The following is a 21,676-nucleotide window of genomic DNA, read 5'->3' on the forward strand; positions in this document are numbered from 1 at the left end:
TGACAATTCGTAAAAATGACATTTCGCAAAATTTGCTTTTCGCAAAAATGACTTTTCGTAAAAATGACTTTTCGCAAAAATGACAATTCGTAAAAATGACATTTCGCAAAATTGACTTTTTGCTGATATGACTTTTCGTAAAAATGACATTTCGCAAAAACGGCTTTTCGCAAAAATGACATTTCGCAAGAATGGCTTTTCGCAAAAATGACAATTCGTAAAAGTGACTTTTCGTAAAAATGACTTTTCGCAAAAATGACATTTCGCAAAAATGACATTTCGGAAAAATGACATTTCGCAAAAGTGCAGTTCGCAAAAATGACATTTCGCAAAATTGACATTTGGGGAATAATCATGCGCCCCGAAGAATTCAATAATTTACAAAAATATTAGAATTTTTCACAGAAATTCAATAATTATTTTCAAATATTTCAAGAAATTTGTTCGAAAAAAATCAATTATTTTGATTACAATTTTAATTAAATTCTTTTTGAAATAATTCAATTATTTAAAAACAATTTTTGACAAAATTCTACACGAATATTCCAATTATTTTCTAAAATAATGAAAATTTCACTGGAATTCAATTATTAAAAATAGAATTTGCATGAATTTTTTTTGAAAAAATCAAATGTTTGCAACTTTTTTTTATAAAATATATTATAAAAATTGAATCGCAAACAAATGGATTTAAAAATTCTCAAAGAACTTTTTCAAAAAAATATAAAAAAATAATTGTGATTTAAAAAGAAGAATTTTATTTAAAAATTTTCAAATAAGCAAAGTTCTTTGAGTTTCCCGCCAAAATGAAAGAAACTTGACGTCAACGACGCATGCGCATCAATGACTGGAAGTTGTCAAATGTAAAATAGGTTAGAATTTTAGAAAAGTGATTCATAACAAATTTCATAATTTTTCTCATTTTTTTTAATTACAGAGTGTAAAAAAAGTAGTTTTTTAGATTTAAAAACGCTTTTTTTTCAAAGACTATTTCAATTTGTGAGACAAGAGAGTTCGTTTTATTGTATTATTAAAGTACGTTACAATTTTGTATGATTATAAAAATTTTCTGTCAAAAAAAGTACATCAGGAAAAACAAAGTGATGAGTATAAAATTTTTCTTTCTTTTCAAGATTATTCTTTTTCTTTTACAGTTTTGACACAACGGGGGCCGAACAATCAGCAATGTCCGTCTCACAGATGGAAAGTATCCTTTTTTCGGTGGTTACAATTTTTTTTTCTAATTTTACAATTTTCTTCGATTTTTTACCTAATAGTTTTTTTCTACCTATTCAGAAAAGATTGATCATATTCATTACAAAGTGTGTTTAAATTACTTGTTCAAGGTCATTTTCATCTGCTTTTCCAAATTAGTGTTCATTTTATCGACTGAATTTTTTATTACTGAGAATAATTTTCAAGAATTTAATTTTCAAAACACTGGGGAAAGTTTAAGAAATTATTTTTTATGTATTTTTTATGTTTTATTCATTTTCTGTAATTTTTAGGTTATGTTGTAAATTGTTGAAATTATTTATTTTTTTTTCCTTTAGGAACTTTTGGGAAATTTGCTTACAGATACCTTGGAAAGAAAAAATATAATAATTACTATGTTTCGATGAACAAGAAAAAAAGGAAAACTAAAGTCGCGAGTGAGAAAAATGTTCAAAGTTTTAGTAAATTGACTAATGAGTGATATTTCTTCTTTTCATCCTGATTATTCAAAGTTGATCAATAAATACTGATTATATTAATATTATGAAGTAATTGATTTATTTATTAAAAAGTTGATCAATAAATACTGATTATATTAATATTATGAAGTAATTGATTTATTTAGTTAAATAATCTTTAACGTCCAAGATCCTTTATAAATTAAGGCAAATTAAACGAAAACATTCGGACAATGAATAAAATATTTATTTACTCCGACGTTTCGAAATCTAAATGAATATCCTCTTCAGGAAGTCTATCCAAAAAAATATACAAAATTAAAATAATAATAAAAATAATTTAACAATAAATAAATAAAATAAAAATTAATGGATAATTATCTTACCAAAAAAATAATAATTAAAATATACGAAGACTTAAATTTTTATGCCCTGATGATGGAGTAGAGTCTGGAGTCAGAAAATTATAAAGGAACTTAATATTCATAAAATAAATTTAAAAATAATTAAAAAAAATTTAAAAAATTTTAAAAATGTGAAAAATAATTAATAATGAAATTAGTAACAAGTTAATAACAATTTAAAAATTAATAAAAAAATTTTAAATTTATGAAAAATTAATAATACAATTATGAAAATTAATAATAAATAAAAATAAAAATAATAAATAGTAAAAAATAATAAAAAAATAACACAGATAATAAATAATTAAATAAATAACGGTTCACAATACAATAATTCACAATAAAATAAAATAAAAATAATTTGTCCAATTTAAGTAAAAACGTATTGCAAACTGCAAAGTCAAATTTAAAACTGAGCTCTAAACTCTATCTAGTCATTACAATGAACATTTATTAAACAGAGAAAAACAAAAACAAATAAAAACAATAAATTAAATAAGAACAGAGAATGAAACTCAATGAGTATTTATTACGTTAAATTGCTGGAAATAAAATTCAAAATCATTTCGTACGATTTATCAAAATTATCCAAGTCGGTCATTTTATTTAAACTATTCTCTCCTTTTTTTATGAAAAACATTTCTGATACTTATCGTTTGTTAAGATTTGGTTCAACATCTAAAATATTAAAATCATCCCATTTTATAAAATGTGGAGAGGAATCACTATTAGAATTAGTTAAATGATTAGTAATAGCATTATGATATTTGATATGATATTTAAATCAGAATTACTCATATGTTCCTTTTTACGAATGTGTAACGGTCTTTTAGTCTCTCCTATGTATGATTTACCACAATTACATTAGAATCTATAGACAATTACATTGATTGTGTCTCGAGAGTCTATCCTTACCAAGCTAAATGAATTTATTAAATTTTGAATTGACACTAAAAACTGTTTGGATGTATTTATTTATAAGTGATTGGAGTTAAATATTTTAGAAGGATATTTAAGGATTATATAGACGAAATTAAATTGAGTCTTGCAATGTTGAGTGATAATTGTTCCGTAAATGGTTTAAAAATATATTATTTTTCCTTAACTAATTTCCCCCTCCCCGAAAAAATAGAAAATCTATTCAATCTCAAATTCGCTGTGAAGGAATTGGAGAGGAATTCAAAGAAATGTGAGAAGGAGGAAAAATTGGAGAAGGCAAAAATAAAGAAGGCGATACAAAAGGGTAATATGGAGGGTGCGCGTATACACGCGGAAAATGCGATAAGACAAAAAAATCAGGCACTAAATTATTTACGAATGAGCGCGCGTGTTGACGCTGTTGCAAGTCGTGTTCAAACTGCATTGACAACAAGAAAAGTCACGCAATCAATGGCAGGCGTTGTTAAGGCAATGGACGCCGCCATGAAATCAATGAATTTAGAAAAAATTTCCGGACTCATGGATAAATTTGAGAGTCAATTTGAGGATCTTGATGTTCAAAGTTCTTATATGGAGAATGCAATGTCACAAACGACAACGACAAATGTTCCTCAGAATGATGTTGATTCTTTGATGCAACAAGTCGCCGATGAGGCTGGGTAATTTTTTCATTATTAAAAAATTATTTATTATTTGTTTTTATTAATTAGTTAAAATTCAATTGAATGGAAATTATTTCCTTTTTTTAATTATTATTTACTAATTTTTAATCAATTTTTTTTTATTTTTTATTACAAGTATTTATTTCTTTATTATTTATTTTAGTTGCTTTTCTGTTTACAGTTTTTTCTACTTCTTTTAATCTAATTATATTTGTTTTTTTTGTTTTACTTCTTTTTTTTGAAAAAACTGATTTTCATCTACTTTTTTAATTTTTCAGATTGGAACTAAATATGGAACTTCCGTCGGAAAATTTGAGCACCATAGGATCAACGACAACAATATCACAAGAACAAGACGAATTAACTCAACGATTGGCTCGTCTTCGTGAATAATAAAAAAAAATAATTTAAGAATACCAAAAACAAAAAAAAAATATAAATAAATGCCCAGATTTACTCTAAGTATAGTAGAATAAAATTTATTTTTTAGTTAATAATAATAATAATTTTAATCGGAAAACTGAAAGCACTTTTTATGATAGGCTATAAAGCACGCTTCAAAAAAAAAAAAAAGGATTTAATTGAAGAAAAAGAAGATTATAAAAAAACGACAATTTTTTTATTTATAAAGAGAAATGTTATATTTTTTTTATATTAATAATAATGATATAACAAAATATAAATATATAAAAACTTTTTTCTTAAAACAAGGTTAAAAAAAAATTTTAAATACAATGTTATTAAAAAAAAGTATAAACGGTAATTTGTAATGCAAATTAAAAGAGAAAAAGAAACAAATATGCTAATATATTATAATAATAATATTATTGCTAATATATATAATGTAAATGATAATATTTTCGCCTTTTTTCAATTTTTAAAACTTTTACTCTTGATCCACTGTAAATAGTCCGTTTGTTTAATGAATACATTCGATCGACAAAATAAAAACGTTGTTTTCTTTTCATTAAAAAATTTTTTTCTTTGTTAATTATTTTAAATTTAAACGAATTTATTTTTTAAAAGAAACTAAAAATTTTAGTTCGAATGAAAATTAAATCTTTTTTCTATGAATAATGTACGTCTACTAATAATAATAAAAAACGTAATAATAATGATAAAAAATAATAATAATGACAAAAATAATAATAATAATAATAATGATAAAAAACAATAACTGAAATTACAATTTTTCTTTCAAAGTGAATGTAAATTTTTGTTTTCTATTTTTCAAAATAAAAATTTGTTTTTTTTCTACATAATTTACATTCTCCCATTTATTTATTTAAACATGAGCGTTCGAATCTTTCTCGATAAGTCATTTTTTTCGGACACGTGAAACTAATCGATTCCCTTTCATTGATGTGAGTTGCCTTATATAATAAATTATCGATACAATTAATGAATTCTTGAACTTCGGGTTCGCATTTTAGAGTGTCTCCTTTCATGAATGTATAGCAGTCTATAATCTTTGATATAAAATAATTTTTTTTAAATTATTATTATTTTTAGAGAAATTTTTTCTTTATATTAAAAATACTCTTTTATTTATTAAGAAAAAATTAAGAAAAATTATTTCCTAATTTTTTAAAAGTTACCTAGTGTAATAATTTTAAATTGAGAACAATTTTTTAAGAAGGGGGGTAAAATAGGTAAATTTTAAAAAACAAATACTTTCCAAAGTCTACTTGGGTTTAAAATAACGGTATTTTTACCCCCAGGGTAGAAAAGAACTGTTTTCCACCCTAGGGGTAGAAGAATTATACGCACTTTAATGCCTTGCGACGAATATGGAAAAATGTTGTTTTCTTAAGGTTTAAAAGTAACTATTCTATACCCTTGAAAAGAAATATGATTCTTCCGGGGGCAAAAATGGTAACTTTTCTCCCTAGAGTAAAAAAATGTCGAATTTAAACTTGTGGGATAGTTAAACGATTTTGAAGGACTCGTAACTTAATTTCAATAATAAAATTCAAACCCTAGAAGGAAAGTGTTGTTTTTTACCCTAGGGCAAAAAATAGTAATTTTACCCCCTCGGGTAAAAAAATTTTTTCTAAATCAAAAAATACTAAATGGGAAAATTTTTTTACCTTTTTTTTGTCGACCGGACACGTTGTAACAAGTTTACCATCAGTATAACTCGAAAGAGAATTTAAAATTCTTTGCGCTTCGGCAATATCAAGATTTTGCTCAATACTGTGATTACGATCAATTTCTTTCAATTTATTTATCCAATTTTCCTCTTCTTCCATTGGGTCCTCAATTTTTTCCTCCACCACGTGACCTGTGTATTTGGTAAAAAAAATAGAACAAATTTAGATAAAAATAAAAAAAAAATTTTTAAATAAAAATTAAAATATGATGGGAAGATAAAAAGATACATTTTTTTAGAAATAAATAACTCACACCTTTATTAAAAGGAACATAAATATTTATGTGTACGTATATATATTATATCTAATATAATGTAGAAAATGTAAGAAATAATTTTTTTTTATTTTGAAAACTAAAAATTAGAATTATTAGAATTTTATAAAATTCTTAACCTGTTTGAAGACGTTGAGCAACTAAATGACTAATTTTCAAGAAATTACGCGGTTCATTATTTGTACGTGAAATTTCTTCGTTATTCATGTTTGAATTTTTTTTAAATATTCTTGAAAATTTCCAATTTTTCGAAAAAAAGAATGTTTTTTTATCTACAATTGTAAGAAACCAAAAATTAAATTGTCAATTTCAAATAATTACGAAAATTAACCTATTTTTTTGTCTTTTGTTTTTCGTTATTTTTCTCATATAATTGAAAAAAAAATTTCTTTCCTCCTAGAACTACATTTTTTATGTACAAGTATTTATCATTTTAAATATATTATAATAATTTTTCAAAATATTCACATCTACTATATTTATATAATAACTTTGAAAAAAAAATAATTTTCAAAAAATTAATTTTTTGTTTCTGATAATTTCGAAAAAACAATAATTTATAAAAATCATCGAAATTAATTCCTTTTTTTTGTAACAATTTTAGAAGAAATTAATTTCCATGAATTCAAAATCCTTTTTTTCTCGTGATAATTTCAAACAAAATTAATTTTCGAATATTAAAAATTAATTCTTTTTTTTGTAATAATTTGAAAAAATTTAATTTTTACATAGATCAGAAAATTTAACTTTTTTAAAGATAAAATTTGTAAAATTGGAAAATATTTATAAGAGTATAGAATATGAAAATTATATCATATTTTTGTAAATATGATAATAATGGAGTGAAATTGTAATATTTATCATATTTAAGGGAGGAAAAAAAATTATGATGGAGGCACCCATCCACCAAAGGCTCTTTCCAGTTCTTTTGCAACAGCAAGACAAAGATGATCGTTGTATGGAGCAGCAACAACCTAAACGAAAAAAACAATTTTTTTCCTTAAAATTTAAAAGAAAATGCACTTAAATTACGAGAATTGTAATCATAGAAAGAAACATAATGTGCCTCTGCTAATTTTTTGTTGAAAATACAAAAAAAAAAAAAAAATTTTTACTAATTTTTCTAGGGAGGAATCTACTTTATCGATCTTCTGTATATTTTCTTTGAAAAGACCCATTTTTTTGGAAATTTCAACACGAGGTAAACAAATATATGGTTTTCTTTTGTATTTTCTAAGTAGGAATAGGAATGGAGTTAAATTTTTCATAAATTTAATCGTATTTATCGAATATTCTTTTTTTGGAAATAATAAGTCCATTGTGGATACAACCTTAATGCAAGGATACAAATATGCATGAGATAGAAAAGGATAGAGATATACTAGGGTCTTTTTCTATTTCACGCATGACATAAAGAAGTCCATTGTGAACACAACCTTAATTAGGCCGCGTCTACAACATGTCCCCTACAGTATTGAAACTTCTTTTTTTAAAAAATAGCTACCCAACCCTGATCAGTTGACAAAAATTTTCAGCATTATATTTTTGTCAAAAAGTTAAAATTTAACTTAAAATTTTAAAAATTTTTTAAATTTCAACAGTCGCTTACCTGAATTCCAGTCGGTAAACCATTGCGATCCAGTCCCATTGGCACTTGACAAACAGGAAATCTTAGAGCGTTAAAAAGACAGAAGTAACCAAAATTAAATGGTTTAAGGTATGAGGCATAGTGGTACGGGACAGAATTCGGTGACGAAGTATAAAGAAGAATTCCATTATCGCTAAGTTTATCTAATAAAAATTTTTTCAAAGTGGACGTTACAAATCGTGCCCAATCAGCATTCTCCTGTGGCAAGAAATCCATGTCGGACAATTTGAGAATAGCTGCCAATGTTAATTCCGATTGACAACTCACTAATTTCATTACTTCTGCTCTTGCACTCGTGACACTCTAAAAAAAGGGTGAAGAAAAAGGTCAAGAAAATTTCAACTGCTGCGCGAACGTCATTCGCAAATGTAAAGTATGAGTTAGAAAAGGACACAAATATATCGCTGTCCTTTTCTAACCCATGCATTGCGTTCGCGAACGACCTTCGCGAAGCAATTGTGCTTAGGCCTAAAGTGTTGACGCACATCTATCAAAATGTTGTTAGTTCGTGACCTTAGTTTCTGACAACATTTTGACAGAAGTGTAACGACTTTTTTAAAACACCGTCAAACCGGAAGGAAAGTATTAATACATTCGAAAAAGAATTAATTTTGCCCTTACCTTTCTATTCGTGATAAGATGTCTAAAATCCCCCTTCTCCTGAGTCATCCAATACCTCCAGATTCGGTAACTGTATTCCGAACCCGGCATTTTAATCTAAAAAATACTTTCGTAATAAGCACAAATATTTTCTAGGTTATGTTTTAATAACTATTTTCGTAATAAGCACAAAAGATTCACGACAGCTGAGATAGAAGAGGACAGTAGTAAATCTATATTCTTTTCTACCACACAGCCTACGCGAATCTTTTCTGCTATAAGATCTTTTTATTAAAAATTAATATTTTAAAACCTTTGTTGCAGATCCAGTGACTTGTTCGAAATGACGCACAGCCTTCATCAATGTGGATCGCATTTCTTTACTAACCGAACTCGAACGAATGTCGCCCGATGAGACTTGATAAAATACTTTTAAATTTTTCACATCAACTTGACTGTCTAGTTTCAGCATGGAAATATTTTCACCAACATAAATTTTCAATAGTGGCAAAAGATCTTCGGCATTTTTACACATTGGACCAACACCAACCATCGTGTCTCTGGAATTTTCGCTTCTCATTCCGATGCCTTTTGTTGAGGTTGTTCCTGCAAATTATATTTACATATGGCAATACTGAAATTTACGAAAAAAATACTTGAGACTGTATTTAATATGTAAAATAAGGCCATTTATCGACAAAAAGAAGAATTTTACCTAAAAAAGGGTGTTTTTTCTTCATATCGCTGTAAAATGTGGGTCATATACCCAATTTTTTTTTTTATTTTGCATGTTGTAAACTATTGCATGTTATGGGAGTATTGCTATTCGCGAATGTGATGCATGAGATTTATACTTTCGCCTTAACCTCAAAATTTTATTTCCTTAACTCTCTGCTGATGCTAACGACCGTTTTCGTCAAAAATCGTCATTCTGGACTATGGGAGTTACGTTCTTTGGTGATAGAGTGGGGATAAGGCTAGAGTCCCATGGTAGCGTTTTGCGTTGCGTTTTGTAACTAGGCCATGAGTGTGAGAGAGATACAGATATATGTTTGCTCTATTTGCACTCATTGCCTAGTTACAAAACGCAACGCAAAACGGTACCATGGGACTCCAGCCTAAGTTATCATCAGCAGAAAAGAGACTAAATGGAGGTGTTGGAAAAAAATTCTAATTTTTGTTTTTTGCACATGTATTATGTAATTTTAACCAACCTTCACTGGGTTTGTGTCCAAAAACTCCATTGCAAAATGAGGGAATTCGTGTAGAACCGCCAATATCGCTACCTATGGAAATAGCACTACCGCAGGCGGCAACGATAGCTCCCTCACCCCCACTACTTCCTCCAACTGTACGTGTTGTATCGTACGGATTGTTAGTTTGTCCATAAACATTATTTCTCGACTCAATCCACAAATTCATCTCGGGAATATTTGTTTTCGCTATAATTATTGCTCCAGCCTCTTTCAGTAGCCCCACAACTGTCGCATCTTCCGTTGAAATATGATCTCGTCGACATATCATTCCCATTGAGTGCTTCAAACCTAGAATATTTGTTAAGGTGAGAAAAACCCTATATATCAATATATCTAGGACCCGAACTAAATTCTCCAGCTAAGGCCTTAACACAATTGCTTCGCGAACGCAAAGTATGAGTTAGAAAAGGACAGAAATTTATTTGTATCTTTTTCTACATCATGCTTTACGTTCGCTAATCCTAATCCTAATTCCCTAATGCTTAGGACTTTAGGAACAAATTTCGAATTAAAATGAATTGTTAACCTTTTGCTTCATTGCTCTCTTTTGTTGTAAATGGAACACCCAGATATGGTTTCGTTTTCCTTAATATTTCACGGTCCACATCTGTCTTCAATAATTTATCCACCTCTTGTGCTTCTTTTATGGCACTCTCGTAACATTCCACGACAATTGTGTTCAACAAACCATTCACCTCTTTGCATCTATCAATGAATGTACGCACCACTTCCTCGGCACTTACAGTTCCTTCTCTGTAAATTTTAATGTTTCACTGTCGTAAAAGTGAAATAAACATAATTGTACGTAATAAAATGTAAAATAAACTCTCTATATAGAAGCTACCATTTTATTTGTGACGCGCTCTAAAAAAGGAGGGACTTTAAAATCAAACGAATTATAGGTTAGGTTTGTATTAGATTTTAACTATAAAATTAATTATTGAAATGATTTAATTAAATTCAAAACTGAATTCGATTTTACAGTTTAGGTGTAAGTTACAGTTAAAGTAGAATGAAACCTCTAGGCGTTATAATATAAATTTTACCTGAGAGAGAAAAGGATAGAAATATATCTTGTTCTTTTCCCTCTAATGTAAAATATTACGATTTACGATTAGAGGCGTTTCATTCCGATTAAAAAGTATAATTAAACTGTAAAATCGAAATCAGTTCTTAATTGAAATGGTCTCACAAACACATAACCTAAAATTTGTTGCCTCTTAGAACCATACGTCACATAGTCTAATATATGTATTTTGTATGGAATAATTAATCATTAAAAGGATATTTTCTCATCAATGACGAGAAATGGTAAATTACCGTATTTTCTTCGCCAGACTGCAACCGCTTTCAAGTAATAATTTATTTTTTACAGGTGGAACTCGTTGGACTTTACTGTCGTAATAGAGGCCAAAGCAAAAATCAACAATAATGTCAAAGAGCCAGTGTATCTGGACAATCATACATTTCATAAAATCCACTACCATTTGTTTTAGCATTATGGACAAGGATCCTTGATTTGGCACTGTTTTGTGCTGCAAAAGAAAAAATAAATTTTTATTTTACAGATGCAGCTGTTCCGCTTTCTGCGCTCACATGGGACTTTATTGTAGAAGGAACTTTACGATTTATAAATTATAGTTTTTAAGTGACCCATCCCTGACGATGGTCGCGATGACTCCAGCAGTGCAATGGTGGATAAAGTAAAGGTAAGTATAATCAAGAAGTCACAACAAGATACTTAAGATACTTATAAATACCTCACCGGTGAAATTCGAATAATGCTTTTACATATAGGTGCGAATAAGTAAAAAAGTTGATATTAATTGACGGTGACAGTAAACAAGTTTATAATTAAAAAGTTTCCAAAAAAATGTAAAAATAATAAATGCATGTGAGTTTCGACAATTCTCCATTGAGATTTGTCGCAGCGCACTATGGGAAATTTTACCCTATAAATATGTTTTTTTAAATGTTGTTTATATTGAGTGTGGTTATTTTTTTTAACCTGAACTTCTAAGAAGACTTATACAAATTTGACGGTGTTTGGCAGTTTTCTAATTATTATAAATGTGTCACATAATTAATATTGAAGACGCGTGCCAAAGATTATCTTGCGATTTTTTGCGTTTTTTGAATAAATAATTTTTTTCTCTGACAAGTACCGCATTCGATATCTGGATTTGTACGATGTTTAGAAACAAGAGAAAGAAAAAAAAGAGTATATTCACTGCAATTTATAATTTGATTTTACAAAAAATTGGCCACTGCGATATTTCGCCAACGATTTTGAATCTTATTTAATTGCGGAAAGGTGTAGAAACATAACCAAAAATTTTAATACCCGATGGGATAAATGTCATTGTATAAGGTAGAGATATTTGAAAAACAAAGTTTGACATTTTGGTTCCGCCATTTTGAATTTAGAAAATTCGACTTCAGAAAAAACCACAGATATTAAGTTTCAAGAGAATTAAACAATTTTTTAAATAAAAAATGTTCAATACAATTATAATTAACGTAATTAACGACTTAGTTAACATTTAAAAATATATATAAATATTTACTTATTATGAAAAAAAATTATTTTCTTATTATTATTTTTTTTAAATTAACTTTAATTAAATATCAGAATTTTATTATATTTTATTTTTTTCTTTTCACTTTTGTTATTAATTTTTAATGTTTTTATTTTTATTATTTTATTTTTATGTTTTAATGTTTTTAATTTCTATTAATTTTTTTTTCTATTTTAATAAAAAAGTAATTTATCAAATTTTGCAATTTCGTTTAAAAAAAAATAAATTATAACAAATGAAATAAATTTGTACCTTTTGTTTACTTATACGTATTTCTTTAGGATAAAATTTTGCAATTTCGAAAAAATAAAAAAAACAAGTTGATGAATGAAATCAAGAAAAGGAGAAAGTCACTTTTTGAATCTCACTTGTATTAAAAATTCAAGAAAATAAAATGTTTCATTAAACCATAGATATTTTCCATTTAAAAAAAACAATTTAAAAAAATATCAATAAAAATTTTTTTTTATTTTAATTTTTAAAAAAAAAATTTTTATTTTAATTTAAAAAAAAATTTTGTTTAATTGCAACTTATTTTTGAAAACATTAATTATAACTCTTCTAGGTTAAGAATAACAAAAAAAGTCCAATTAACAAGAAATATTTACATTTATGACTCTTTAAAAACTTTAATAAAAAAAACTATCATTACATAAAAATTTCAGCTAAATCATCGCGTTAATTATTGTCCAATTTGAATTTTTAATTACAAAGTGTAAAAAAAAAGATTCAGTGAAGATGATGAAACTCACCTTATTTCTAGCATTCGAGCACATAATTTTGTGTTATAAAGATTATTATATATTCTTTAAAAATGTGATTTTAATTTTTATATTTATAAATATGTGATACTTGGCATAAAAATAATTTATCACATTGCGATAAAATTGTATACATATGTGTTTATATGTACAAATAGATATATATGTATACAAGATCGACTCGATAAAGTTCTACTGTTGAGCTGTCTGCTTCACTTTATTCAGTGAACTTTCTCTTGCGCAGAACGACTTTACTCACAGGTCACAAACATCATTTGAGGAAACAGGTGTTTTAAATTATTTTCCTCGTCCAATCACAAATTTGATACAGTAGAATATGTTAATATTTGAATTTTTGTATAAATAATGGAAAAAAGAATTATTCTTATCGAAATGAGTAAAATATTAATTTTTTTTATTTGTATAATGGCTTCTTTTTATATTTATTTATTATTTAAGGTCTTTTTTTATTATTTTATATCTTTTTATTTATAGGAATCGCTTTTTAAAATTTTCTATTTATATTCATTTTAGTTTTAATGAACTTACGTTTTTTTAAAGGTGTTCATCCTTTTTTATTTTTAATAATTTTTTATTTATAGTCGCTTCGTTAGGGTACGGTCATGGTCTCCATGGTAACTCCTCGAGAGTGAGAAGGATAGACAACTTTTTCACCTCTCTCACTCTTGAAGGTTACTATGGAAACCCGCTTGCATGATTAGGTCGCAGTCACATTTTTTTATTTTTAATAATTTTTCATTTATAGTCTTCGTTATTATTTAAAAATTTTTATTTTTAAAATTATTATTATTTTAAATTTTTATTTTATTTATATTATATTTATTTTTATTTACGCAGACATCGCTATTATTTAGAGTTTTTTTATTTATTGTCATCGATTTAGTAAAATTTTTTACGCTCAACGGTAAAAGGTGCCTTATGCGGCAAAAAATTTGAGATTATGATTATTTAAAATCTTTTATTTAATAAATAGTATAATCAACGATTATGAATTATTTTATATATAAAATTATTAAAATGTTATTATTTTCTACTATTTTAAAACTATAATCAATGTAGATACACTATTTTTTTTAAAAATAAAAACCAAAATAATAGGATGAATATATAAATGTCTAAGAAGGTGGAACGTATCCTCCAAAAGTTGATTCTAACTCCTTTGCAACTGCCATGCAGAGGTGGTCGTTTTTCGGTCCAGCTATAACCTAAAAATGTTTGGAAAAATATAATTGTAGAATTATAAGTATAAAATTAATATTTGTTGAATTTGGACCTTTTTTATATTTAAGTAAATAAATATATAAACTGTTGTAGTATAAATGTAGCAAAAATAAAAATACTTATTTTTAATAAATTAAACTATATGGTTAAGAATATTAAATTGATTAAAATTTGATTACTGTTTAATATTATTGGAAAAGTAAATGTCAGTTTGATTTGTGCCATCGAAATCAACCCGAAAAACAAGAAAGAATGAAAAAATTCCGTTTGGAAAGAATTTGAGAGAGGAAAAAAGTCGCGAAGTGGAGACTAACCTCAAAATTGATTAGAACTAAGTACTAAGCGACGAAAAAAGAAATGAATAAAGCGCGAAAGTACGAGATTTATTTTTTACTTTTCTTTAATTATGATGTACCTGTATGCCAATTGGTAATCCATTTTTATCGAGTCCAAGTGGTACGTGACATGCCGGAAGTTTGAGTGCATTAAACACTCCCAAATAGATGAAATTATAAAGTCGAAGAAATGAGACATTATGATGCATAACTGCAGTTGGTAATGTCGGATACAACAATACACCATTGTCACCAAGTTTTTCCTGTAAAAAAAATTATTTTTCTCTATGTAAACTTAATTATTATATTATAAATTAATTACTATTAATATCTTTAAAATCCTAAATTTTCTTAATTTATCCAGTTTTTGTTACGCTCACTATTTAAAGGTGTTTAAGGTCTCTGGTTACGAGTTTGATGTCAGATTTTCAAAATTCAAAATGGCGGATCCAATATGGCGGACGAAAATTTAAAAAGTTGAACTAAGATCACGAAAATTACTATTCGGGGGTTTTCGGGGTCGCTGATTACGAATCTGATATCACATTTTTAAAATTAAAAATGGTGGAAAAAATTTCGAAAAATTGAACTAAGGTCACAAAAATGATAACTTAGGGGTTTTTTTGTATCTATATTGTTATAATAAAAAAAATATTGTAAATAATATACAAGAATAATAAAAATACCGTGAGATAATTTTGCAGAGTTGTCGTCAATTGTTTTGCGTTCTCTTCATTTTCCTGAGGCATTACGTACATGTCGAGGAGTACAATAATGCTGCCCAATGTCACTCTTCCACGACCAGTTAAAATGTACCATAGTTCGGTCCAAACATTAGCGCGACCCTAAGTAAAAAAAAAATAATTTAAAATTTTTAATTTTAAATAAATTTTTGTAAATAAATTAATTTTAAACGTAATTTTAAATTTAAAGCAAAAATTATAGCATTAAAAAAGGAGAAAAATGTATTTTTGTGTGGGGGGGGAGGTAGTGAATTAGTTAGGAAGAGTAAGAGATTAGGAGAAGCGCTCCCCACTATTCGTCTAGTAGAGCGTCCGCTTGGTGGGGGGGGGGCGCTTCTCCTAGCCTCGTTCTTCCTAACTTTTCACTTATTTTAACGATGAACTAAAATTGGAATAATTTCTGAAATTAAATTAAAGTATCTTTTTAATTAAAATTAAATAATTTTTTAAATTAAAACAATTTTTTGCATTAAAACAATATTTTGAATTAAATTAAAAATAATTTCGTGAGAAATAAAATAATTTCTTAATATTTTCAATCTCACTTGTCTATTTGTCAGATCGTAGCCAAATTCCTTCAGATCTCTTGTTTTCCAGTATCTAAAAATTTCGTAACTGTTTTCAGAGCCTGGCATTTTAATCTGTGAATTAGGAAAACAAATTTTTGTTTCTAATCATTTTCCTTTATTTATATTAATTATAATAATGATGAAAAACTATTTTCTTTAATTATTATTAATATTTTAATTGAAAATTAAAATTTTTTAAATTAAAAATTAAAATGAAATGAAATTAAAATTTTTGAAGTAAATTAAATTTTTTTTCCTTAAAAAAAAAAAAAAAAAAAAAAAAATTATAATAACTTATTATTATTATAACTTATAATAACTTATAAGTTAAAATAAAATTTTTAATTTAAGTTAAATCTGAATTTTAATGTAATTTAAGTCAAAAAAATTTAATTTGATTGAAATTCTATATTGATATTATTTTTATTATATTTAAAAAAAAATTTGATTTTCTAAAAAGAAAATAATAATTATTACCTCATTGGCGGAACCTGTGACTGTTTTGAGATGATTAACAGCCTTCATTAAACACGAATCTATTGTCTTTGATACTTTGCTTGTTATCAAATCACCAGAGGACAATTGATAGAAAATATTTAAATTTTTCACATCAACGGGCAAATCGATATTTTTTAAGTTAGATAATTTTTTTCCTGAAATTACTTTGAGAAGTGGTAAAAGATCCTCTGCTCTCTTACACATTGGACCAGCTTCAATCAATGTATCTTCGTAATCTTCTTTTATCGTATTCACACCTTTTATCGAAGTTGTACCTTTATTATAAAAGAAGAGAAGAAAAAAAAACAAAATTTTGTAATTTTGTCTTTTTTATGGATTAAAATTAAGTAAAAAAAAAATTAAAAAGAAATTAATTAAAATTAATTTTATTTTATTAATAAATTAAATATAATTAAATATTAACAACTCTTAGACGTAGGAGTACTTAATGTACGAAAAGAACTGTCCCGTTAATTTTCAAATAAATAAATAAATTAAATATTAAATAAATTAAATATTAAATATATTAAATTGAATATTAATTACTATTTATAATAATAATCTGTAATGTAAGTATATAATTATTATTTATACCCTACAGAGAAAGAAATTAGGTTAGTTTTCGCTTAGGTCGAAATTCCTATAGCATAGACAAGCGAAAATTGACCTAAGCGACAATGCTACTTATTTATGAAAAAAACCGAAGAAGGGAAGTATTTTTTTAAATTGTATTTTGTAAACAATTACCTCCACTCGGTTTGTGACCAAAAACTCCACTTGAAAATGCCGGAATTCGAATGGAACCAGCGAGATCGGTACCAATTGCAATTGGGGTACCACATGCACCTAAAAGTGCCCCGTCACCCCCTCCACTTCCGCCGGCGGTCCTCGTTGTATTATAAGGATTATTCGTCTGTCCATAGACTTTATTTCTCGATTCGATCCACGAACACATTTCCGGAATATTTGTCGTTGCAATTAATATTCCACCGGCTTCTTTTACATTGGCGACAATATCTGCGTCCGTCAGTGCAAAGTGATCTTTTCTCGACAAAATGCCCATTGAATGTCTCATTCCTGATTTTTGGAGAAAAGAAATTTTATGCCAAATTAAATACTTAATTATAACAAAATAATTATATTAAATAATTATAATACAACTGTTATAATAAATAATTAGAACATAAGTGTTATATTAACTAATTATAACATAACTGTTATAAATTAACTAATTATAACATAACTGTTATAAATTAAATAATTGTAACATAACTGTTATATTAACTAATTATAACATAAGTGCTATATTAAATAATTATAATATAACTGTTAAACAACAGTAAAGTAACCATAACAGTAACGTTACATAACTAAAACGTTTATATATGTATTAATTTTTATAAATATATTTTTATTAAAAAAAAAAAAAAAAAAAAAAAAAAAAAATTACTTTATTTGTTACAATTATTTATTTATAAATAACCTTACCAGCAACTGTGTTGCCCTCCTTCGTTGTAAAGGGTACCCCAAAAAATGGTTTTTTCTCCTTTAGAATTTCTCGATTAATATTTTCATCTTTTAAAAATTCATCCACTTTTTTTGCCTCAACAATTGCATCACTATAACGTTGATTAACAACTGCATTAATTATTGGATTTACCTCTCTGCATCTTTCAATAAATGCCCTCACTACTTTTTCCGATGTTACTTCTCCATTTCTATATTTTTGGGAATTTTTAAAAATCAAAATTATTCAATCAAACTATAAATTAATTATTGCATATTTTACAAATTTTCTCATTCTTTGTTATATTACAAATGAAATAAAAAAAAAAATTTTTATAAGGTCATAAATTCCATAACCCCCCTCCCTCCCCCTACCCATTCATGTGTAACGTATTTAAATATAAACGACCCCTTAATTATAGAAAAATTAAAAATATTTTAAGAATTAAAATAATGGGGCCATCCATAAACTACGTTACCAATTTAGACGGGAGGGGGGGGGGGGTCCAAAAATCTACAAAATTGCATTTAACGCAATTGTAACGAGGAGGGGGAGGGGGGTCTAAAAATTATGAAAAATTGGTAACGTATAGTTTTTGGACGGCTCCTAACTTTTTTTAAAAAAATATTTTAAATATCTTATATAATATTTTTAATTTTTCTATAATTATAAAGGGTCGATCAAATAAATATGTCACATTTCAAGGGATAGGGAGAAGGGGGGGGGGGGTATGAAATTGTGACCTTATATAAATTTCATTTTTTTTATTTCATTATATAATATATAAAAAATATGATTAAAAAGAAAAACTTTTTTTTTTAAATATTTTAATATTCTTATAATATTTAAAATTTTTTTCATAATTAAGGAGTTACGTCGTTCATTTGTTTTCAAATAAAAAAAAAAATTACCTTATTTTTTGTGCAAGTGAAATTCCACTTTCGAGTAATAATTCATCTTTTATAGGTGGCACTCTATTTTGTTTATTTTTATTGTAATATAATTCAAAGCAAAAATCAACAGTACAATCGAATAAACAATGAATTTGTACAACAATGCATCGTAAAAATTTTATTAAATATTTTTTTATTACTTGACATCCGCCTTCGTTTCCGTCCATGTTACTCTGAAAATTTTTATTTTATAAAATTAAAGAAAAAATTTCTTTTTAACAATTTTTATCTTTATAATAATTTTAAAATAATTATTATATTAATTAATATATATGAGTAATTTATGTACTATGGCTCTTAGGACATTTTTTTATAATTTATAATTTTTAAATTAAAAAAAAAAAATGTCGACGTTTTACTGGTTTTAAATATAATTTTCATGTTTAAATTTTTAAAAAAGAAACAAAATGTCAACGTCTTTCTGGTTTTAAAGATAATTTTTATGTTTAAATTTTTAAAAAAGAAACAAAATGTCGACGTTTTTCTGGTTTTAAATACAATTTTTATATTTTTAAATTTTTAAAAAGAAGCAAAATATAGACGTTTCGGGTCAATTATTTCTATAATGTTTATATTATTTTTATATGCTATTATTAATATTGTTGTTATTATATAATTATTATTATTGTTATAAAAATAACGTTCAGAAATGATGTCACGTTTCTGGGGGGCAAGGGGGGTCTCTATATACTGAACGTGACACGCAAATGTATTTTTTTCATATTTAAAAAAAAATCCAGAAAATAAAAATTATTAATTATAAATAATTAGATAAGTAATAAATAATAATTAAAATAAAATTGTGTAACAAGATGAAGGGGGAATGAAAATTTCAAACATGTACGTGACATCATTTGTGAATGCTCCCTAAATTATAATAAACAATATATAAAAAATAAATAAATTTTAAAAAATTATTATTTTTATGTTTATTATATTTTATTATAAGTAAAAAACAAAAAATATTTTATAGTTAAACAATAAAAAAATAAAAAAACAATTATTTTGATTTTTATAGTTATGATATTTTATTATAAATCAAAAGCGAAAAATATTTTACACTTAAAGAATAAATAAATAAAAAAAATTATTTTTATTTTTATAGTTATAATATGTTATTATAAATAAAAAAACAAAAAATATTTTTATTATTATTATTATTAATATTATTATTTGTTATGTTTATTATATTCAGTCACTCAGATTTTTATTATTATTTTAATTAATAGCCTTGTTAGATTTTTTTATAATTATCATAATTTGCAAATGTCAAACTAAGGAAATTTCTAGATCTATTTATACATATACCTTTTATCGAGTATAATTTTATAAATATCGAGAATAAAAATATAAACGTATATGAGCAAAGTTTGCAAAGAAAATTTGAAAAAAAAACTTTTAAAATTTTAAATTATATAATAAAATGAATATAAAATTAAGGCAAATATAAATGTAATAAAGTTAACAACTTACCGTATTTACAATTTTGCAACACATTATATTGAAAAATTTTTATATCTGTATTTTATAATATTGTACGTGTCTATACAATTAAAAACAAAACCGGCTTATTTTATTATTAAAAACACAATAATTTTTGAACAAAAAACAAAACACATTCCAGGAATTAATTAAAAAAATTATTTTTTTTGTTTTAACAGTAAAAATATTCACTTTTCCCTATAGGTAGTAGACACTTTTTGAAAATTCATGCTTTACTTATATGAAATATGTTTACACATAACTATATGTATATAAATTGTTCAATGTTAAAACTTTGCACGCAGATGACTCTCGTGTATTAGTCGCATCATGTCTGCGAGCAAAGTCCATATTATGCGTACCGTGAATATGTGAAGAATATAAGCAATGTCTTAAGCAATCGTAATAATCTACAGTGTATATATAATGTCTTACAAAGTATGACCAATTAAAATTCAATTACAACGGAAAAAGAGAGTATTTTTACACTGATAGAGAAAAAATCATTTTTTTTCATTTTAATTTAAAAAATAAAAAATACTCACTTTTATTTTTACCATAGAAAAAATTTTATTGCAAAATTATTTCTTTATATGTATATTTATTTACTATTATATTTATTATTACTAATAATTATTTCATAATTAATAACTAGTAATTATAATATAAAATAAATAAATAATTTTATATTAATTTTTGAAAATCAACTTTTGATGAATTTTGATTGCAAATTTTGAAAATAATTGAAATTGAATTCAATTATTATTAAAAAAAAATGTATAATATATTTCGATTAAATTCAATTATTTTCTAAAATCTTAATAAATCCTTCGAAACAATTCATTTATTTATATAAATAGTTAAAATTCTACGCAAAAATTCAATTATTTTTATAAATAGTAAAATTCTTTGCAGACATTCAATTATTTTCAAAAACATCTTTAATATTGAATTTCACGGAGGAAATCAATTATTTTCATAAAATTCAATTATTTCCTAAAATTTTAATAATTTCTTCGCAACAATTCAACTGTTTTTAAAAATACTAAATAAATTTTTCAAAATTTACAATAAAAAAAAAAGAGTTTCAATAATATTGAAATTTTGCGTAAAATTTAATTGAAAATAATTGATTTTTTTCAAAGTGTTTTATAACAAATTATTTGAAAATCAACTTTTAAAGAATTTTAATTGAAAATTTTGAAAATAATTGATTTCTCAAAAATTTTATTGAGTAAATCTTCAAGTGTAAATTTGAAAATGGTAATTAATTAAAATTCTTTAAAAATATTTTTGAAAAAAATAATTCTTAGAATTATTCTATTTTATTATTTTTAAAATTCATTTATTTTCAATATTTTTAAATAAAAATTTCTAAAAATTCGAAAAATTTCAAAA

At 25.2% G+C, this 21,676-nt stretch overlaps 4 protein-coding genes across 4 annotated transcripts; 1 reads left to right on the forward strand and 3 right to left on the reverse strand.

Annotated features, from left to right (window-relative positions):
* Positions 1–855: 855 nt before the first annotated feature.
* On the forward strand, positions 856–4,343 carry LOC122503942 (charged multivesicular body protein 1b). The gene is made up of 4 exons (XM_043614721.1): positions 856–1,035; positions 1,155–1,207; positions 3,210–3,675; positions 3,957–4,343. The coding sequence occupies exons 2-4, from the start codon at positions 1,186–1,188 to the stop codon at positions 4,069–4,071; spliced, it is 603 nt and encodes a 200-aa protein (XP_043470656.1). The 5' UTR covers positions 856–1,035; positions 1,155–1,185; the 3' UTR covers positions 4,072–4,343.
* A 586-nt stretch (positions 4,344–4,929) lies between these two features.
* On the reverse strand, positions 4,930–6,643 carry LOC122503943. Its single transcript, XM_043614722.1, has 3 exons — positions 6,087–6,643; positions 5,769–5,962; positions 4,930–5,147 (listed from the first exon to the last, which is right to left on the reverse strand). Exons 2-3 carry the CDS (start codon positions 5,928–5,930, stop codon positions 4,956–4,958), a joined length of 354 nt encoding a protein of 117 aa, XP_043470657.1. The 5' UTR covers positions 5,931–5,962; positions 6,087–6,643; the 3' UTR covers positions 4,930–4,955.
* A 230-nt stretch (positions 6,644–6,873) lies between these two features.
* On the reverse strand, positions 6,874–13,177 carry LOC122503944 (fatty-acid amide hydrolase 2). The gene is made up of 8 exons (XM_043614724.1): positions 12,941–13,177; positions 10,930–11,144; positions 10,136–10,362; positions 9,568–9,897; positions 8,667–8,959; positions 8,375–8,470; positions 7,715–8,056; positions 6,874–7,079 (listed from the first exon to the last, which is right to left on the reverse strand). The coding sequence occupies exons 1-8, from the start codon at positions 12,962–12,964 to the stop codon at positions 6,990–6,992; spliced, it is 1,617 nt and encodes a 538-aa protein (XP_043470659.1). The 5' UTR covers positions 12,965–13,177; the 3' UTR covers positions 6,874–6,989.
* An 873-nt stretch (positions 13,178–14,050) lies between these two features.
* LOC122503945 (fatty-acid amide hydrolase 2-like) lies at positions 14,051–20,643 on the reverse strand. The gene is made up of 9 exons (XM_043614725.1): positions 20,270–20,643; positions 18,755–18,969; positions 17,825–18,054; positions 17,084–17,413; positions 16,316–16,611; positions 15,815–15,910; positions 15,213–15,371; positions 14,607–14,789; positions 14,051–14,175 (listed from the first exon to the last, which is right to left on the reverse strand). Exons 1-9 carry the CDS (start codon positions 20,291–20,293, stop codon positions 14,086–14,088), a joined length of 1,623 nt encoding a protein of 540 aa, XP_043470660.1. The 5' UTR covers positions 20,294–20,643; the 3' UTR covers positions 14,051–14,085.
* Positions 20,644–21,676: the final 1,033 nt, after the last annotated feature.

The sequence above is a fragment of the Leptopilina heterotoma genome, unplaced genomic scaffold, assembly GCF_015476425.1.
Source record: "Leptopilina heterotoma isolate Lh14 unplaced genomic scaffold, ASM1547642v1 Lhet_275, whole genome shotgun sequence".
Taxonomy (NCBI): domain Eukaryota; kingdom Metazoa; phylum Arthropoda; class Insecta; order Hymenoptera; family Figitidae; genus Leptopilina; species Leptopilina heterotoma.

Coding starts and splice junctions, on each gene's coding strand:
- LOC122503944 (XM_043614724.1), bottom strand. CDS start 12,964: ATGTGCTCGAATGCTAGAAATAAG. Junction 9,898..10,135: donor AGAGAGCAATGAAGCAAAAG/GTTAACAATTCA, acceptor CAAATATTCTAG/GTTTGAAGCACTCAATGGGA. Junction 8,960..9,567: donor TGGACACAAACCCAGTGAAG/GTTGGTTAAAAT, acceptor TATAATTTGCAG/GAACAACCTCAACAAAAGGC.
- LOC122503942 (XM_043614721.1), top strand. CDS start 1,186: ATGTCCGTCTCACAGATGGAAA. Junction 1,208..3,209: donor GTCCGTCTCACAGATGGAAA/GTATCCTTTTTT, acceptor CCGAAAAAATAG/AAAATCTATTCAATCTCAAA. Junction 3,676..3,956: donor CAAGTCGCCGATGAGGCTGG/GTAATTTTTTCA, acceptor TTAATTTTTCAG/ATTGGAACTAAATATGGAAC.
- LOC122503945 (XM_043614725.1), bottom strand. CDS start 20,293: ATGTGTTGCAAAATTGTAAATACG. Junction 18,970..20,269: donor GTTGCAAAATTGTAAATACG/GTAAGTTGTTAA, acceptor AAAAATTTTCAG/AGTAACATGGACGGAAACGA. Junction 16,612..17,083: donor TGGTCACAAACCGAGTGGAG/GTAATTGTTTAC, acceptor TTTATAATAAAG/GTACAACTTCGATAAAAGGT.
- LOC122503943 (XM_043614722.1), bottom strand. CDS start 5,930: ATGGAAGAAGAGGAAAATTGGATAAATAAATTGAAAGAAATTGATCGT. Junction 5,148..5,768: donor GTCCGGTCGACAAAAAAAAG/GTAAAAAAATTT, acceptor TTTATATCAAAG/ATTATAGACTGCTATACATT.